Source organism: Formica exsecta, unplaced genomic scaffold (assembly GCF_003651465.1).
Source record: "Formica exsecta isolate Colony F162 unplaced genomic scaffold, ASM365146v1 scaffold1730, whole genome shotgun sequence".
In the NCBI taxonomy this organism is placed as follows: domain Eukaryota; kingdom Metazoa; phylum Arthropoda; class Insecta; order Hymenoptera; family Formicidae; genus Formica; species Formica exsecta.
The window spans coordinates 5,257-24,571 of NW_021849048.1; the positions used below are offsets into that span (position 1 = coordinate 5,257).

The following is a 19,315-nucleotide window of genomic DNA, read 5'->3' on the forward strand; positions in this document are numbered from 1 at the left end:
ACATTTCTCTCTCTCTCTCTCTCTCTATATATATATATATATATATATATATATATCAGACAATTTAATTCAAATGGTCCACCTATTTTTTAAAAGTATAAATTGTTATTTAAAGATTATACAAAAAGCTATAATTATAGAATAAGTCAGATGTTAGAGGACTATTTTAATAATATAAATCATGTTTTAATATATTGTATTTATATGTTGTAGCATATGTATTATGTATGATCAGAATTTATATTTAGCAAGACAATTATATATTAGTATATGTAAAATATGTAATTAATGATAAATATAAGTAGTATTTTTATTGTTTGTAAATACGAGTTTATTTTTTATAAATATCTAATTAAGAATTGCCTAAATATATAATTAACAATATACCATTGTTTGCACAAAACATAAAGAAATCTTGTAATGGATATGATTTATACAAAGCATCACTGGGTTATACATTGAAACATTATGCAACATCTAAACATTTAATAGTATATTTTGATAGCTGATATTTTTATATAAAAAATAATTTGAAGAAGCAGTGCAATTAAGCATTTTACATATGCAATTTTAATGGTAAAAATGATTATGTATATAAACCTTATTCCATATATTTTACTTCTACAAATAATATTGCCAATAAATAAATTATACTTTTAATTATACTTTTTCCTTGTATACAAACAATTTACAAAGTTAGAACCATACCTGTTAAAAGAGAGGATTGCAGTAGGCATGCTGATGGGAGATAATAGGTGAGCTGGACTGCGTTCCCTCAATGGGCTTGACTTCGTTAACCCTCCACTAAATTTAATATTTTATAATTACAATTCGCAATGTGCGTTTTTGCATAAGAGAATATTATACTTTTCATATTCTCATATTCGTACTCTTTATAGAAAACTGCAGTTTGAGTAATGCATTTTTAGTACAGAAGATATGATCAATAGCTAATGAACAAAAAAATAACTTAAGAGAAAAAATGTATAAATTATACAGTCATTCACAATATCATAATAAAAATATCAATTTGAATTTGTTGTGCCTTACTAATATTGTTATGAAAACAATCGAAATATTTTCTGTTCATTGTCTCGATGCTGATCTGACAATTATCCAGTAACATGAAAAATGAGATTGGCATCAAAACTAGATACAGATGAAATAAATCAAATAAGTGTATGTAACATAGCAAAACAAAGACGGGAACGCTACGAATTATTACAAGAATACTAACACAAAACGACACATTGTAATAAAAATAAAAATTTTACAATACCTATCATCTGATTGAGATATCTGCATAGATATAGCAGCGACAATATGGTTATCATTCGTTTTATCACATTTTCCTAAACGTTCCAATCTGTCTGCAGGAACTGATATACTTCTACTGAAATCTGGTGGTGCGGCTAATCTGCTGCTCTTCTTTTTCCTGTTAAAAATAAGTATTTCACATTATATGATTTTAATTATTTATAAAAAAAACTCTCTATAATACTGTGCTTTTATATATACTCATTAAGAAATGGATCCTCCAATAGTTCTGCAGCAGTTGCTCTTATATCAGGATTTGGCTCAAAACAGCGTAATATAAAACTTTTTGCTCTCTCAGACAACTCTGATGGTATCTCGGGATGTATTTTGTAATACCCCACCTATGTAAGAAGAATATATATTTGTTAGATTTAGTAATATTTAAAAAAATATTTAATATTTTAATTTACTTTAAAAACAGCTGCTTGTGGAGAACCTAGTTCAATAAATGGAGGCTTTCCAGTTGCCATCTCAACTATTGTGCAACCTAAAGACCAAATGTCCGCCTAGAGGAAAAATTTGAATGATTATTATTTTGATGACAAGAAAGTACATTTTTTATCCTGTGAATTCTCAAAACAAAACAAAACAAACTTACAGGCGCACCATACCCACGTTGACCCTTGTCAATAACTTCTGGTGCCATGTACTGTAATGTTCCGGTAAATGTTTCTGTACTTGGGCATAAGCCAGCCAAACGTTTCGACATACCAAAATCAGATATTTTTACTACTCCACTATATGTATTTACCAATACATTATCGCCTATATCATACAATTTTATTTGTGTAAATTATATGTATAAATAAAGAATATACATTATAATATACATTATAATATACATTAACAAACAAGTGTAAAACGTATATTATAAATTATGTACCTTTTATATCTCTATGAACTATTTTTTGATCATGGAGATATTTAAGGCCTTCCAACATTTGTTTAGTATAATATGAAATGGTTGATTCATTTTCTTTTAAAGGACCCCATTTCAATCTTAACAAAGCTGATAAACTTCCTAAAATTAAAAGAATAATCGACATTTACAAACGTTATTTATACAAATGTTACACTTATTAATTCTTTCCTACCTCCAGGAACCTGTTCCATGAAAATTTTGAAATATCCATCCTCACTTACTGATCCTAAATATTGGACGATATTTCTATGTCTCAATTGGCTATGTAATTTAATTTCTTCATGAAGAGGCTGTACATCGCCCAAGTTTCGTTCACGGATTTCTTTTACTGCTATCCTGACTTGCGTATTCAAATCACGTGCTGCATACACTATGCCATATGTACCTTTGCCGAGAATTATACGCTTATTTTGATCATCCAATTCATATTCAAACTATAAATATATAAATATCTCATTAAATTTTAAATATTATATAAAACACTTGATAAAAATAATAATAGTTAAATAAAATAAAATAATAGTTAAATAATAATTATAAAAACCTTCATGCAATCATCAGTCATGTAAGCATCCAAATCTGTAACCATGCCTTCCTGATCCCTAGTCATTTCTAAGATCAAATCGTAGAATCTTTGCCTACATTGTACTGATGGCAAGTACATTTGAAAATCATCCGAATTTTGATGAACATATAAGAAAAGGCATCTTTCGTCCCTCTTGTACAAACTCATACTGCGTATCATATTTGCAGTAAATAGCCAATCATGAACTTGCTTACAATTATTTCTTATATTATCCAAACACGAATTACACAAATTCCTTATATGTATAGACTTCTCCTCTGCACCAAGATTTACGTTCACATAACTCGGCATTAAGATTTTTGTTGGTTCCAACACTAAAATCTAATAAGAGAACGTTGTGTTTAAGTTTGCACTAAAGAAATGATTAAATTGTTAAGTTGATGTTCTTTTTAAGAGTGAATCCATAAATCTGCTCTAAAAGCAGTTTTGTATTATTCTTACTTTGACCCAAAATGTACAGAAGTAAGCTGGATTGGTAATATATAACTATAAGCCGTAGTCTCCCGAATTGGGAACTGGATCCTCAGTAGAACGATTCCATTTATAAACTTACTGGAAACCATATACTATCGCCAACCTCCGCCTTTGTAGCTTCGACAAAGTGGTTCCAACACTAAAATCTAATAAGAGAACGTTGTGTTTAAGTTTGTACTAAAGAAATGATTAAATTGTTAAGTTGATGTTCTTTTTAAGAGAGTGAATCCATAAATCTGCTCTAAAAGCAGTTTTGTATTATTCTTACTTTGACCCAAAATGTACAGAAGTAAGCTGGATTGGTAATATATAACTATAAGCCGTAGTCTCCCGAATTGGGAACTGGATCCTCAGTAGAACGATTCCATTTATAAACTTACTGGAAACCATATACTATCGCCAACCTCCGCCTTTGTAGCTTCGACAAAGTAGTCCATCCAAAAACTAAATATTTGTTCCTCTGGTGCAATTTCAGCTTCCTCATTTTTTTTACGAAATCTATTTATCAGTGATATATTGCCTATTGTCGACTTCAGATACCTAAAGATTAAAAAAGAACTTTAATCGAAATAATCCAATAATATTAAAATAAGTTTTAAACATGTACTTCGTTTTTTAAATCCTAAACATATTATATTTTTTTACTGAACACATAATTTCATTGCTCATATATTTACCAATTTGGTGGCTTCAATTTAAACATACATAAGGCTGCTTGTATTGCTTTTGAATAATCTTCTGCCAATACACTAATCTCAAAAAATGTTGCTACGTCCCAATAATCCTTCAAGCTCGATAAACTGCCTTTCTTACCAATTAAGTTATTTAGTACCATTCCTATATGTTGTAACTCTTCACTCTTAGAGAATTCATTTCCAGCTATGACCAATAAAGTAGCAAGATTTATACCAGCATATTCATTGGGTTGGACCTGAATATACAATAATGACAATTATATACATGCATTAATAAAAATTCACAATGACTAGAGATAGCTCTTATATACATATATTGTACCTCAAAACCTTTTCTATACCAGTGGATTGCATTCTTTAAACTCTCCTGATCTGTATGTCTGCTCTCTACAAATTTGTCTTTGTATATTCTTCCACATAAACACAACATATCTGGAACATGATTTTCTTTCTTCTCTAATGCTTTTTCAATGACTTTTAGTGCTCTTTCTCGATCGCCCTCTTTGTTTCGTCGATTTAGAGCAAACGCATATAAATATCTTATAGCTGGAGTATTTATATAATTTTTGTGAGTTGGTATGGTTTTTAAATCATCAACCAATTGTACCATAGCATCATAATCCTAATACAGATGTGTCAATTTTTAATAATATCCATAATCATAATTTTCATTATAAAGTATTACTAATTTATTGATTTTTACCTGTATTTCCCGAAATGAAATAAGCACATTTAAAACAACTTCTCCTGATAAAACATTTGGATCATCTAAACGTTTACGCATATTATTCAGAGTTCTGGAGAGTTCCTCTCCAGAATATGTCTCGCGCGCCTTGCGCAGATCTGCTAGAAATTTTTCTTTCATATGTGCTCTGGAATATATATTTTTAATAAAAATATTTCTCACATTGATAAAAATATCTATTCTAGTCTTTTTGACAAAATATTAATTACAAATTTTATGGTCCAATCAAATTTTTATTTATATTAAAGAGTATTATAAAAGATTTTCACATTTGCTTACTTGGATTGTATCTCCACATCTTGAAGCAATTTCTTGAGTTTCAGAGTGAGATGCTGTTTGGGATCTATCGCTTCTTCGCCTGTAATTCTACTGGTTGCTGGGTTAGTAGCTACACACGAGCCACATGATTCCACAACACGGTATGAAACAAATGTGTAGCTGCCACAGGATAACTGTAAAGATATTTTATAATATTATATACATGTATATATGTATTAATTAAAACGTAACTTTTTTGTAAGAACTTTTTTGTCTTTCTTCTTATTAAGTAAGTAAAAGACATTGATTAAAAAAGTGACATAATTAATCACTTACACATTCTTATGTGCAATTCTTTATTTAATAATTATTTGCTGTATATTTTACACTAATTTTTAACACACATTCAGATGTCATCCTCTTTTTTTTATTCTAATTTATTAAATTGGAATAAATTGTTCGATATAATAATCGTAAACGGAATTAACATGCATACAATAGAAATCGAACGCACACGTATCAGTAACAAGTCGCATCAAGCGATTGCGGACAATTGCGTGCGATCGGCCAGCACCAACAGTAACTGCTATATTAAGATCATGAGCTCATGTTTTTCTACTCCATATCGAGCGGAATGACATATTTGGTGCTTGCCTGACAGACACGGATATCGTTTCATCTAATGATACTGATTAGATTTAGCCAGTGGCAGTTTGATGTCGAGTATAATTCGGTGCGTAACATGTTTCAATATTTATTGTCGACGATAAAGGTATCAATCATTTTAAAACTTTAAATGACAACAGTTCCGTAAAAAGTTGAATCAATAAAAGGATAGTTACATAAAATGTTAATTAATAATTAATATTTAAGATAACTTTTAAAAGATATATAAATTAATATAAAATTAATTTGCTCAAAATAATTGTACGTAATAATAAATAAGCGAAATATGCAAAATGATGATCAATACTTGTTCTCTCTCTTCAATTTTCATAAATTATTGGTGCAGTCAATATATATTGAATAAATTAAGTATATTTTTTTACTGATATAAAAATTTATATAATTCTTTTTATTACATATAAAAATATAAAAAATATTTCTTATATGAAAAAAGAAAAGAAAGAAAAATAGATAAGTTTTTAATGTCAAATGTTTAGAAAATAACTAAAACAGCTTGATATGCTATAATACATACAATAATACCGTCACTTGCACCAATCTATTTATAAGATCTTTCATTGAGATCATTACTACCAAGTGCATTCTAAGTATAATAAATAGCCAAGGTCAATATGTGTTACTACCACTATATTATGCTTAGCATTTAATAATAAATGCAAGATTTTTATAAATATATTTTAGAAGCAACGAAAAATATGAATATATACATACCTTAAGTCTAATTGTAGCCTCTGTATCCACATCATTATACAGCAATATGTTTTCTTTCATTCCAAAACTTTCCCTGACACCAAGATGATAAAATAATGCAGATTGTTGTAATTGAATACTTAAATCAACAACTGCCACATCAGCATTATAAAATGTATCCAATACATTAGTTTCACCAAAATCGAGCTTTTCAAACTAAAAAAAATATATATACAAAATTGAAAAAGATAAAAAGATACATTACAAAATAAATTCTTCCTGCATGTAATATATTTTTATTTACTTATTCATTTTTAAGCATCTTGACTTGATAGTGTAACTTTTGACACATAAGAATCTTGTTTTGAAACTAGTCTAAATTTAGTGGTAATATAAAACTGACGCACATTGCAAGTTTTCCTTTAATCACATTTTGAAATTCAATTCAAAATATCACATTTAAATATTCAAATATCACTTTCAATTGAATTAAAAAATCTATGACTTGTCATTTAAATATAGTTAAATTATACCAAAAATATATATACCTGAATATGATGTATATTGGCATTGACCAGATTACAGGCTTGTCTAACTTCGTCTAACGTTTTCTTTCGTTGAGCAAGATGTTCCGGTTGTTGCAAATCCAAAACACAGGCCACATCCATTCTGGGCCTTCCTGGTACAGTTGTATGTCCTGATATATCACTCTGTGTTCCAACACTGTCTGTACTAGAAATGCCTTCCATGATGCCTAATTGCGAGGTAGCTGTACAGGATTGCCTTTTTATATATTAAGAGTATTTGTACAGCTATTATATTGAAGCAGCAACATATATAATATAACAATTTAGATAGAAGTTTATAATTACCAGTCATATCGACCATATCGCCACAAGTAGAAGGCATATTGCTTAAGGCTCTGTCGCCAGATATGTGTACTGTGCTATTATATTCTTGAGTTCTTACTTTATGGTATATTCCAAAAAAATTGAATGGCTAAACTTGACGTTTATACCTATCGATAAGCAAAAATGTCAAATGGATATCCCAACTGACATACCACCAAAATGACAACAGTAAATTTTTACTTGCTAAAATATAAAAGCAAATGTATATCATTTCTTTTTTGCACGATACTGGTTTCTCTTGTTGAAGCACAACCTATGATCAAACGTACAACTATCATTCCTCGAAGAGATCATTGTTCACATTCTTTACAAGATTGCACAAAGATAAAACTGCAAAACATATAGTCAAGATATACGCAAGAGCAATAACATCTCAGGATACACTGAGAGCACACATCACAATTGGGACAAATTTGTCAGTAGATCACAAAATGAGACAGTGAACGATTGGCATAGAATCGATCGGAAATGAAATTAATTAGTGCGACATAGTATGTAAAAAAAAATACCTGTTGTCGTGCACATCATAGAAATCACCAACCATCCATTCCTTCTAGAACACACAAATCTGAAGTCGAGGTCGTGCACTAGTGCACCCAGATCCGCGATCCGCGTGTGAAACTTCACAGATGGCAGCGAGATCAGTCTCGCTCCGCCGGTATAAAAATAGACGTTCTCAAGATAGAGCGAATCTCTCCCTCTCTCTCTCTCTCTCTCTCACACATGTCGAAACTTCGACCGCAAGTTAGCTAGGCGCTTTTGAATCGAACGTAAATCATTTGAATAAGCATATGAGCGAGCAAAACGTACGGCGTAAATTGATGCGTAAGTCGTTTTCACCTTGAAAAGAATATTACTGGTAAATCATATGTTATGCAACATGCGTTTAGAGCGAAAACACTGGAAATCACATTTATGAATATTTCAAATTAATTGTGGAAGTTTTCCTTTAGCAAGAATTTTATTGTTATATCGTTGTTATTTTGTATAGAAATCTGTTTTAATAAAGTTTTTTTATAAAAACAGCACCTGCATGCTGTTATAAGAATAAGACACGCTTTTGGCTGCGAGATTTATATGAAACATTCTCTTATCATTATATTGTCCATACAGCACATGTATCAAAAAATAATGGCTCTTATACATAGAACGTTTGCACAGAACGTTTGCAATTTTTCACTTTTATGGAAAAATAGTAAGTTGACTGGCTACCGCGTCCTATATGCAGGAAGCTCTAAGTTGTTACAAAAATACTACATTTTTCATTTTATTAATCGCCTTTTGTAATTATATGATACGCGTTAAAATGATTGGTAAATTATAATAATTCGAATTTTTCTGCATCTTTTCTTATTGAATATTCTATTAGATATTTCGATACAATAGCAGAATATAAAAGAGAGACCAATTAAAAATATTTGGCCATAAATAAGGTAAATTCTTAACATGTATTAAATATAAATTTTAATTAATTGAATATTTCAATATGGCATCAAAATACAAATAAAAGATCAGTTTAAAATATATAAAATATCGAAAAAGACGAATCTTTAAAATATGTAAAAATTCGAATTGATTAACTTTAAAGTTGTATATTTGGCGATATCGACATGTGTTTTTATTATTATACATTTAAATATAATTTAAATAAATATTTATGGTTCATTTCAATGATACATAATTATCGCACGTGTAAGAAAAGTGTAGAAAACCATCGTATGTGCTAAATTCCTCGCACATTCTATTTTCATCAATCATTTTATTAACACAATCATATGATATGGGTCAATAAAAACTCGTGACATATGTATCTATAGGTATAATGGAAAGAACTACATGGAATATACGCATTTCAAACAGTATATTATTACTAATTCATATCTTCGGCTCAATCATATCAAATTTTTTAACACGCGCATCGTATATTACACATTAAAACTTTCATTGATCTTTCAACAAATGCATCTTCAGTTCTTAAACTAGAGATGCATTATTCTTCTGATCATTTCTAGTCACTTATTCTGGCTGATTGTATATAAGACCATAAATAAAAAAGGAATCAAAAGGTCCGTTTGCGAAGATTATAAAAGCTGCAAACACGGCTCGTAATTAATTATCTTGTAATTAATAAATTGAATTTTGTGTTTTAGGCATGACAAAAGCGACGACAGAGAAATGCATCACAACGATATTCTCCTTTGAAAGTAAATCCTAATTAACGAGAAAAACGTCCATTGCGTTCTATTGCGTTCTGCGAGGGAATCTTCGTCGAGGATTGTCCGACCGATAGATAGCGAGATACTTTTGTCGATCGACTAGAGGGGACCCTTTACTGGGAGATCATGAACACTCAGACAGTCACACACCGTGGCTAGAGAAAGGAGGATAACAAGTTTGTGGGTCATTCGCATTCGGTCGAATCAGGTGCTACAGTACGGAGCACCGTGGAAACGTACCAATGAACTCCACGCGAATAGGTTGTCAGGAACATGAAAGAGTTTCGTGTCTCTTATATGTATAGAGATGCGCGTAAACCATTCGAACTGTTTCTTCTCCTGCCTATACATATGCAATGTGAATTCGAATGTGATTTCGCAATAACTCTGATGTATTAAGTAAAATAGCTTAACCTCGAGAAATATTTTTTTTACTCGCTCAATCGCGAAGCAGATACCAATTTTTTTTTCACATAGTTGTCAGATAAGCACGACTGAAGCCTCTGAAATTTGTGGTTCTTATTGTTAGAAGACTTCTTTCACAATTTTAAAGAGCGAAAGCTATTTATCGATTTTCTCGTTTTTTATATTTCTCATTAAGAGGATGCCGGACCGTCCTGTTTTACCGGCCATAATAATTATATATTTGCTTAATATAAGGGTTTTGCGGTGTGTACGTGCAAAATAGGATACCTCTCCACTCGGAAATGCATGAAGGAATATAAGTAAACGTTTGAAAATGTATTTGAAAGCCTAATAAGAAACATTTCGGTGTGCAAAATGTTGCATAGTAAAATCTTTTTTAAAAAGCTTCTAAACTCACTTTCTCGAAGTTCACTAATACTCTTTGATAAAATGCCGAGTGCGGAGTTCACTTGTTAGGCACGTGCAAGTTGCAGGTTTTTTATATTAAGTAAATGTTGACGGCAGAAGCCGATAACAAAACTGTAATTTTTAAATTTTTTTTCACTTTTCATATGAAATCATAAACCCCGCACTCCGTTATTATGTATACTTTAATTATGGAAAAGGATTTGTTGATATCTATAAACAACAAAAATATTTTGCATTTTAACTAATATTCGTATTCTATCCGGCATCCTCTTAATTCTGATAATCCGATTAAAATTGTATCTTTTTTTATTATTACATGAAACAAATCAATTATAGAGCACATACACATTTATAATTTTGTTTGTCTGTCTGTCTAGTGTCATATTTTTCTTTGTTCTCGTATTTGTCAAAACATCGCAAGAGAAAGATTGCGTGCGAGGGAGAAAACTATATATATACATTGCCCTATATATGTATAGTTAAGGGATGAAGCGTCGCGACATTTGGCGCCACTTTGGCACTTTGCGACCTAAATAATAACAACCCCAACATAACATCGGTCGACGCGTATAACAGTCCATTTACACACACACACACACACACACACACACACACACACACACACACACACACACACACACACACACACACACACACACACACACACACACACACACACACACACACACACACACACACACACACACACACACACACACACACACACACACACACACACACACACACACACACACACACACACACACACACACACACACACACACACACACACACACACACACACACACACACACACACACACACACACACACACACACACACACACACACACACACACACACACACACACACACACACACACACACACACACACACACACACACACACACACACACACACACACACACACACACACACACACACACACACACACTCACTTTTCATATGAAATCATAAACCCCGCACTCCGTTATTATGTATACTTTAATTATGGAAAAGGATTTGTTGATATCTGTAATCAACAAAAATATTTTGCAATCCTACTAATATTCGCATTCTGTCGGTATCCGGCATCCTCTTAATGAATCATTATTTTTGTTTAATTATAATTCATTATTGAGGCATAAATCTTGCTCTCGAGCGTAAAAGAATACAAATACGAAATTATTCATCAAGATCAAAACAACAGGAGATAAAGATGAATATATATGATGGGACGTTTGTATAAATTGCAATATATGAACAAGAGAAATGAAAAAAAATCAAGGCTTGATTTAAAGACGCAATATTATATAATAATTGACTCTGTATATAAGATAGGTAATGCTCGTATTTATAGCAGACAGTGATGAAATTGAATCTATATAGAAATCATTTCAATCTGCATTTATGTGATGTGTGAAGGAAATAAGCTGACCACAATCGTATCAGCCTCCGGCGCGCGCCGCGTTCGTATGTACGCGGTTTGCGAGTGCGTGGAAGAATAGTGGGGCGCAGTGATGCGCGGAGCGGCCACTCCGCAGCGCTCCCCTTTTAAGAGGAGCGCATAAGACAACGGGAGGTGAATCGCGAGTGCGTCTGGACCGTTCGTCCGGACGCGAACAGACTCCTCGGGATGCTGCTATCCTGCGCCAGGGGGTCCCCGAGAACTGGCCTGCTCCACGATCGACGCCAAACCACGTCATTGCGCGCACGTGGAGGAACACCGTGCATGGACCGACACGCGCGATAAAACATTATTATACAAGAAATACAAACATCAAAATCTAAAACACGTCGAAAGAGATGCAGGATACATTGGCACATAATATAGTTTTCCCTTTTGCTTTCTTTACACTTTATTTTTAATCGATCATATCGATATGTATAGAGATGTTTCTCGACATGCTCTAGTACGCAGATAGAAGATCATATACATATATGTATACATATATCTTTTATAATTTTCTCTTTTACTTTTTTAATGCTCTTACACTATACTCTATTCGAGAGAATTGGTGTAATTATATTAGTTCTTACTACATTCTTACTACGTTTTTACCATATTCTTAATATTTTTTATTTTTGTCTTTCATTATGTTTTAAAAGTCTATCGTTTATTTTATATAAACAACTATATGGGATGAATTTTACATTTAATTTGATTCTGGTAATTGATAGATTATTTCATCATTTAAAAAATAATCATCTACAAGTAATTCGAAGATCACGAATTATTATAGCATAGCACATTGAAAAACTCAATAAAAATCAAAATTTGCTGACATTGTATAATCGAAGTATCAATTATCTATTAATAATGTTAGTGATATTAATTATTATATTGTCACTCTTAAGAAAATATAGTTAGATATAGAATTTTATTAAAAAAATATAGCAGTTAAATATTTACTATGTATATTATATTATTTTAAATATAAACTTTTGCTTCGACGAGACTTGTTCCAGAATAACAATAAATCCAGTTTCACCATCATAATTGTCTATTGTCTGCTTTACAGAAACAGCGACGACAACATGATGAATGAGTGGAGAAAAACGGAGCATGATTTCGAATCGGCGAAACATGTTCCATCTTAGGATGTTCGCCTGATCCTCGGGGAGCCTTGCGGTGTAGAAACCGGTCAAGGAATGCGTGTAACGCGTGTACGTACACGTCACGCCCACTCGTCGTCCCTGTCACGTACGAGGCTCATGCTGTCGCATACGCGCTCCGCCACCTGCGTACATACGTACGTCGATGCGTACGTACATACGACGACTGATCTTCAAGCGTTTGCGATGACGCGACACGTGTGCAGAGAGATGTGTATACGTGTCTAGCAGCCTGTCACGCTCCATGCACCGACACAGAACTCACGATAGGAGACGATTGTCGGACGCCGACCAAGTTGCCAGGAAACTAGCAAGAGCGACAAGATTCTCGCTCTAAGAATTTTACGCGCTTAGAATAGCTTATATCTTAAAATCTGCTTAAGACACTGTGATAATACGGACTTAACTATGTAGAATGTTTGATTATACAAGAGTATTTTTGATGTATATGACGATATTTCTCGTCGAGATCTGTCAAATGATTATTTCTTAACTAAATGAGATATAGAAAATAAATTTTAAATTATCAGAGTAAAGAAAATAATAGAGCTTCAGGAATGATAAGAAATGAGAAAGTCTTTTCTAGTTAATTTTTTGTTTCATGTTGGTAGAATTTTGATTAACAAAATATTGAATGTTGAAATATATATAGTCAAATTATATTGATTTAAAATAAATTATTTCAATTTTCTTTTACGGCATTAAAGTTTCGAAGAAGGTTTAAACAACATAGTATGCAAGTTGTCATGTTTTATGGCAATAAAATAGAAATAATAAATTTAGTTTTCACACACATTGTCGAAACATAGGTGTTATTATATTACTTATTACATTTTGTTAAATACATTCACATCAAGCAGATGTACTAAACACAGAATAATTATAACATGTCTGAAACATACATATATGTATATCAATATCACTTATGTTTTTTCCAGCTGAATATGTGTGTGTGTGTGTGTGTGTATATATATATATGTGTGTGTGTGTGTGACAGAAAAAAAATTGTAAAACAGTTCTTTTGTAAAAGTATTGAGTGTACGATTAAATAAATCGTTTCTAATGATATAATTTTATGTTGCTATGCCTTTATATGTATATTCATTTAAAGGATTATCTTTTTTTAAACAGGATACTTCTAGCATAAAAAATGCAACTTCTATCAATTACTTTCCAAGAAGTATTTTTCTTGTAGCTCCGAAATTTTGTCCTGCTTGAGTAGCTCCCTTATTAGTACCAGCTTGCAAGCCAATAAGTCCTTCGCCAGCTCTTAGTTGCTCCTCTGTAAAGGACCTTTTGTTTTCCTCCGCTGGTTTCGGACCCAACCAAGGACCGCGCCATTCCGGATGTTTGTACGTCTGTAAATAACAATTTATAGGCATAAAAGATGTATATATTTTCATTTAATAGCTTATCTAATATAATTAAGAAAGCAATATGACTGTCATATAGATATAGAACAATGCATTTAATTTATATTACACATTATTTACTTCCAGATTAATTGCAAATCGAATATTTATCATATAAACCATTTCAAAGATTTTTGCTTGAAGAAATTTGCAAATTTGAGAGATTAAATGAATGTTAAATTATGAATGTCAAATTAACTATTGTATTCCAAGAAAATAATAAAATGACATCATTAATTAATTACCGTTCGTCCAATGGCAAAGATAGTATTCGTTACTTGAGCGATATTTTTACGTTCCATCAGATCGACAGCTTGGAAAAGATCAACATCAGGTACACCATATTTTACACAGGCTTTTTGGAATCTGAAAATCAAAATATACACTTTTTTATTAATACAACCAGATAAACATCAATGTTTTCAATAAATAAAAGATAAATAAAGAAGAAACTCATATTTAATATCGCACATTTAATTTAATGTGAATTATGTTCCAGAAAAATGGACATCAGAATTCTTATGCAATGAGGAAGACTTGTGAGACACATCATCGAGAACGGCGGCAAGTCGGAGGGAAAACAAAGGCGGGGGAGACACAAAAGAGCAGCACATTTAACTCCTTTAAACGGCTGCTCGCCTGGGCGTCGCTTTCAGCTAGTGACGCGCTTCTATTGTTTGGTCGCTAATTATCACCGATTGGTAATTAACAGCTTGTGCAGTATATCCTAGTCTGGGAGAGCCGCGATGCTTTGTTCTCCATGCCGTAGAAATGACGTGTCGCATGTGTCAGGATAACAGGATAGCAGGATCTCATCCTGCTATTCCACATTAAAGACAACTATCATCGCCAATCACGTCTCTCGCGTTAAGCCCGTTCTACATTGATCGCATGTCGCCAGTCGCAAGCAAATCGACCAATCACAGTCGAATATTCCGTCGAATATTCGACTGTGATTGGTCGATTTGCTTGCGACTGGCGACATGCGATCAATGTAGAACGGGCTTAACGCGAGAGACGTGATTGGCGATGATAGTTGTCTTTAATGTGGAATAGCAGGATGAGATCCTGCTATCCTGTTATCCTGACACATGCGACACGTCATTTCTACGGCATGGAGAACAAAGCATCGCGGCTCTCCCAGACTAGGATATACTGCACAAGCTGTTAATTACCAATCGGTGATAATTAGCGACCAAACAATAGAAGCGCGTCACTAGCTGAAAGCGACGCCCAGGCGAGCAGCCGTATAAAGGAGTTAAAGATTTGCTTGCGACTGGCTACATGCGATCAATGTAGAACGGGCTTTATACGAAGGTAATAATCTCGCAGATTGATTAATCGCATGTCTCGCAATCAAATGAAAAGTCTCGTTCTATACGAGAGCTCTTTAATTTATGTTATAACAAAAACATCGCGAAAAAGTGAAATATTCACAATACGCATTTTTATAACGCACTTTACAATATACATAAATCTATTTCGAGAAATAAATTAATAGAGCGAAAAATGAGATTATTAACATCATCAAACGTGGTATCTCTATACTATCGATCAAGTGTGTGTTCGGACGCGCGTTACGTTTATCGAGCCGAAAACGTGAGGCAGGTCAATGAGCGGTCTATCTATCAGAGGCGTATAAAGGAGTTTAGGTCGGCGCGCATGCAGACTTCTTCTCGCGCCGTACATACGTGCGTACGTACACAGCGAAAAATGAGATTATTGACATCATCAAACGTGGTATCTCCATACGATCAAGTGTGTGTTCGGACGCGCGTTACGTTCACCGAGCGGAAAACGTGAGGCAGGTCACTGAGTTACCCATTTATCAGAGGCACATGAAGGAACCGTAGGTCGGCGCGCATGCAGACTCCTCGCGCCGTACACATGTGCGTACGTAACAAACGTCATCTTACGCGGCCGCGAAGACGCGACATGTGGCGGATGTATATCACCTTCGCCGGAATTATACTGCTCGCGTAGAAAGGGAGTAACGCGGAGTGGCCGCGCTGCGCATCGTTCGCCCCACTACCTCGGGGAAGCGCTCTTAAACATTCAAAACGCGCCAAATGCCGAGAAGGAGCGCGACATGCGCACGTGCAGCGATGCCGACGGCGACGATGCAGGGCGGGAACGACGACGATGACACCGAGACGCTCGAGGATGAGGAACTCCGGATAAGCGACTGTCTCGCGGGAGTAAAGTGGTCGACGGGCGTAAGCGTGGTCGAGAAAGAAAAAAGAAATCGACACGGTTTACGGAAAATGCGTACACGTTTCTCCGGCAGCTCGAGAAGGAGAATAGATCTCGCTTCGTCCGAGCGACGAAGGGAGAAGAGAGCGGGAAAGCGCAGTTTTTGTCTGCGGGGGTGCATTTCTTTGCGCGATCCTAAAATCACCTCCTCACAGGCAAATATTTCATCAGGATTGTAGCAGTGTGCTACAGGCTTTCGACTCCTGTATTATATGTATCCTATTTTCGGATTGCAACTGTGACATAAATATATCTCGTCGGATGAGATTATCTATATGCGAAAGTATAGAGAATTAACGCGAGATAATCTAAGAAAATAAATGAATATTTTAATCCTAAGAAGAGAGGTAAATTTAGGAATTTATATTATGCGTAACATGTGTAGAGAGCAATTTATACAGATTAAACACTGTAAGAAAAAGATCGTTTCGACGAGAATCTTTAAAAATTAAATTTTTCACCAAAGTTGAATATTATTCGATTAATCTCTACATTGTACGAATCTTACAATTGAAGAGAGATTATCCAAAGAAGAATGCAGTACATCGATTCGTAAAAACCTTTGCGAATTTCCGTTTCCTGTACGCATTTAGTAGTAGCTATCCTGCGTGTCTACATATATCTATTCCGTTTTCACTTTCATCGCGCTCCAATGTATAGTCGATGGTCCCGACCTCAGACTTTGCCGGTTCTCGGTTACCAGGCGAGCACGACCGGCCAGGAGCAAGATCGCTATCGTTGGGCGTTTCGCGCCGTTTCATGTGGCCGCAGATATCGCGTGACTCTCGAAAGTCGGGGAGAGTCGAGAGGGTCAACAATCTCTCGACTGCGACAACGGTCGTTGATCGGCCTTGTCGATACTCTGCAATCGAGAAATTGACGCAAAACACTGTCGATTGCGTAAAGTCGACGGCGGATTAGGGCAGCATGAGATCGCAAGAACCGCGTCTCCGACACTGACAACCGACGAGATAGCCGAGAGATACCTTAGGCACGAATATAAAAATTACCTGTGTCTTGTATTACATCGAATTATTCACGAATTATTTACGATACATTTAAACGAAAATACAATTTTGTTTCGTTATTATTGTACTATGATGTTTCACGATTTTTGCATTGTTTAAATTATTTCACGTATTTTCATGAATGTATATGTATATTAAATTTTTCAGAACCGTACGATACTCACTGATTAAGATTGTCCATCATCTTATAATCGCCCCCGGACGTATTGATCTTGGAGATCAAGCCAGGCTGCAATTTGTTCATGAGCTTGCAGAAGATGACACCATCTCTCAAAGCATCTTCGTAACTCAATCCTATAAATGTGCGTGAATAGATAGTTATTATATTTTATTATAGATATTTAAAATATTATAAAATATAATCTTACAATTTTAATAGAAAAATAAATATCATAAAAACATGATGTTAAAACGCTATGATATTTAGATAAAATGAAAATTATTCTGTTCTCAAAATATCGTTTCTCATATTGGATTATAAAATCTTAGGCTACTGATGTGATTGATTTACTATTATTAAGTAGGGAGGACATACATAACATCTTGTATTTTCTGAACATTACAAAAACTGGAATATTAGTTTTAAGACGGAATCCTAAAAAAATTGAAACTCAACATTCTTATGAAAAAATTAATGCAAGTTATATACATCTGACAAAAAGTGTCTTTAAATAATTTTAATTAATATTAAATCTCCTTTTTTTTTCTTTATCCTGTTTAGATTAACAAACATATTGTAGGAGAGAGACATGATATAATTTTTCTTATTCTTAAAAAATTTTTAAAGTGACACACGCTATTGTGACACATTGTTGTGAAGTTGATATTTACACACACAATTTTTACATAACTGATAATACCATATTAATCTAATCTTGTGCCGATTAAAAGATCTCGATTACAGATTAAGCGAGCGATACAGCGCGCAAAATATTTCTTGTAAAACTTCGTAGAACATCAGTAAAGATATCAAGGAAGATCCACCTCTTCTCTAATTCATTTTATTAAAGAGATTATAGTGATTTTCGGTCGCATTTGCATAGAGAAAGCTCCGAGAGAAAGGGAGAGCGGCCCGATAGTGAAAAGAATGTTGACGATCACCGCGGCACCAGGATCGCAGAAACGACATCCTCCCCTCCCGCGCCCGATGCCGAAATTCGCGCGCGGCTTCGAAGGGGCCGGGACTTGCGCGATAGCCGAACGACCTTTAGTTCTCGCGAACCGCGGGATCCGGGAAACGGCGGTTATCAGTGTCGAACTCCGCCGCTTCCCCTACCTATCGGCCATTTTTTCGCTCGATACTCTGCGTGCCCATCCCATCTCTGCCTCCTCTCTCCCACTATCGCTTTCCCTCTCCGCCAGTTCCCGCACCGCTCGCTCTCGCGGGGACAGATCCGCCGCGAAATAATAACCGCGAGGCTTAACGTGTGCGGCAACCAGCGCTCGCTCATGGCGCCCCATTATGCCAAGAGGCGAGCCAAGGGGGCATGGCATTTTTTGTCACGTCGAACGAAGAATCAGGAAAGGCCGCTCGCGTCTTGCGAGCGCCGGCGCTCTTTTTGCTCGCTTTGATCGGCGGACGCGGCGCCGCCATTGCAGCCGCCGCCGCCGGCCGCCGATGCCATCGGCGTCTTCCCCGTCGGCGGCGGCGACGCGGCGGCCGGTGGCTTT

General features: G+C 34.5%; 2 protein-coding genes across 9 annotated transcripts in view; both read right to left on the reverse strand.

The window, feature by feature from the left end:
• LOC115233363 (mitogen-activated protein kinase kinase kinase 15) overlaps positions 1 to 7,910 on the reverse strand; it is a 12,201-nt gene extending 4,291 nt beyond the window's left edge. The window contains exons 1-18 of one of the 8 annotated variants that reach the window (XM_029803733.1): positions 7,795 to 7,910; positions 7,466 to 7,538; positions 7,247 to 7,392; positions 6,923 to 7,143; positions 6,396 to 6,590; positions 5,019 to 5,191; positions 4,698 to 4,866; positions 4,317 to 4,616; positions 3,977 to 4,230; positions 3,680 to 3,839; positions 2,784 to 3,146; positions 2,412 to 2,673; positions 2,201 to 2,338; positions 1,916 to 2,082; positions 1,728 to 1,823; positions 1,519 to 1,658; positions 1,280 to 1,435; positions 709 to 804 (exon numbers count right to left, since the gene is read on the reverse strand). In XM_029803733.1, coding sequence (XP_029659593.1) covers positions 709 to 804; positions 1,280 to 1,435; positions 1,519 to 1,658; positions 1,728 to 1,823; positions 1,916 to 2,082; positions 2,201 to 2,338; positions 2,412 to 2,673; positions 2,784 to 3,146; positions 3,680 to 3,839; positions 3,977 to 4,230; positions 4,317 to 4,616; positions 4,698 to 4,866; positions 5,019 to 5,191; positions 6,396 to 6,590; positions 6,923 to 7,143; positions 7,247 to 7,283 — 2,927 coding nt within the window. In that variant the 5' untranslated portion in view covers positions 7,284 to 7,392; positions 7,466 to 7,538; positions 7,795 to 7,910. The other 7 variants (XM_029803732.1, XM_029803728.1, XM_029803734.1 and 4 more) reach the window with 7 other exon arrangements.
• Positions 7,911 to 13,729: 5,819 nt separating this feature from the next.
• Positions 13,730 to 19,315, reverse strand: part of LOC115233364 (muscle-specific protein 20-like) — a 27,545-nt gene continuing 21,959 nt past the window's right edge. The window contains exons 3-5 of the mRNA XM_029803737.1: positions 17,809 to 17,938; positions 14,609 to 14,729; positions 13,730 to 14,309 (exon numbers count right to left, since the gene is read on the reverse strand). Of these exons, the coding sequence (XP_029659597.1) occupies positions 14,118 to 14,309; positions 14,609 to 14,729; positions 17,809 to 17,938 (443 nt within the window). The 3' untranslated portion in view covers positions 13,730 to 14,117. The remainder of the gene's footprint in view (positions 14,310 to 14,608; positions 14,730 to 17,808; positions 17,939 to 19,315) is intronic.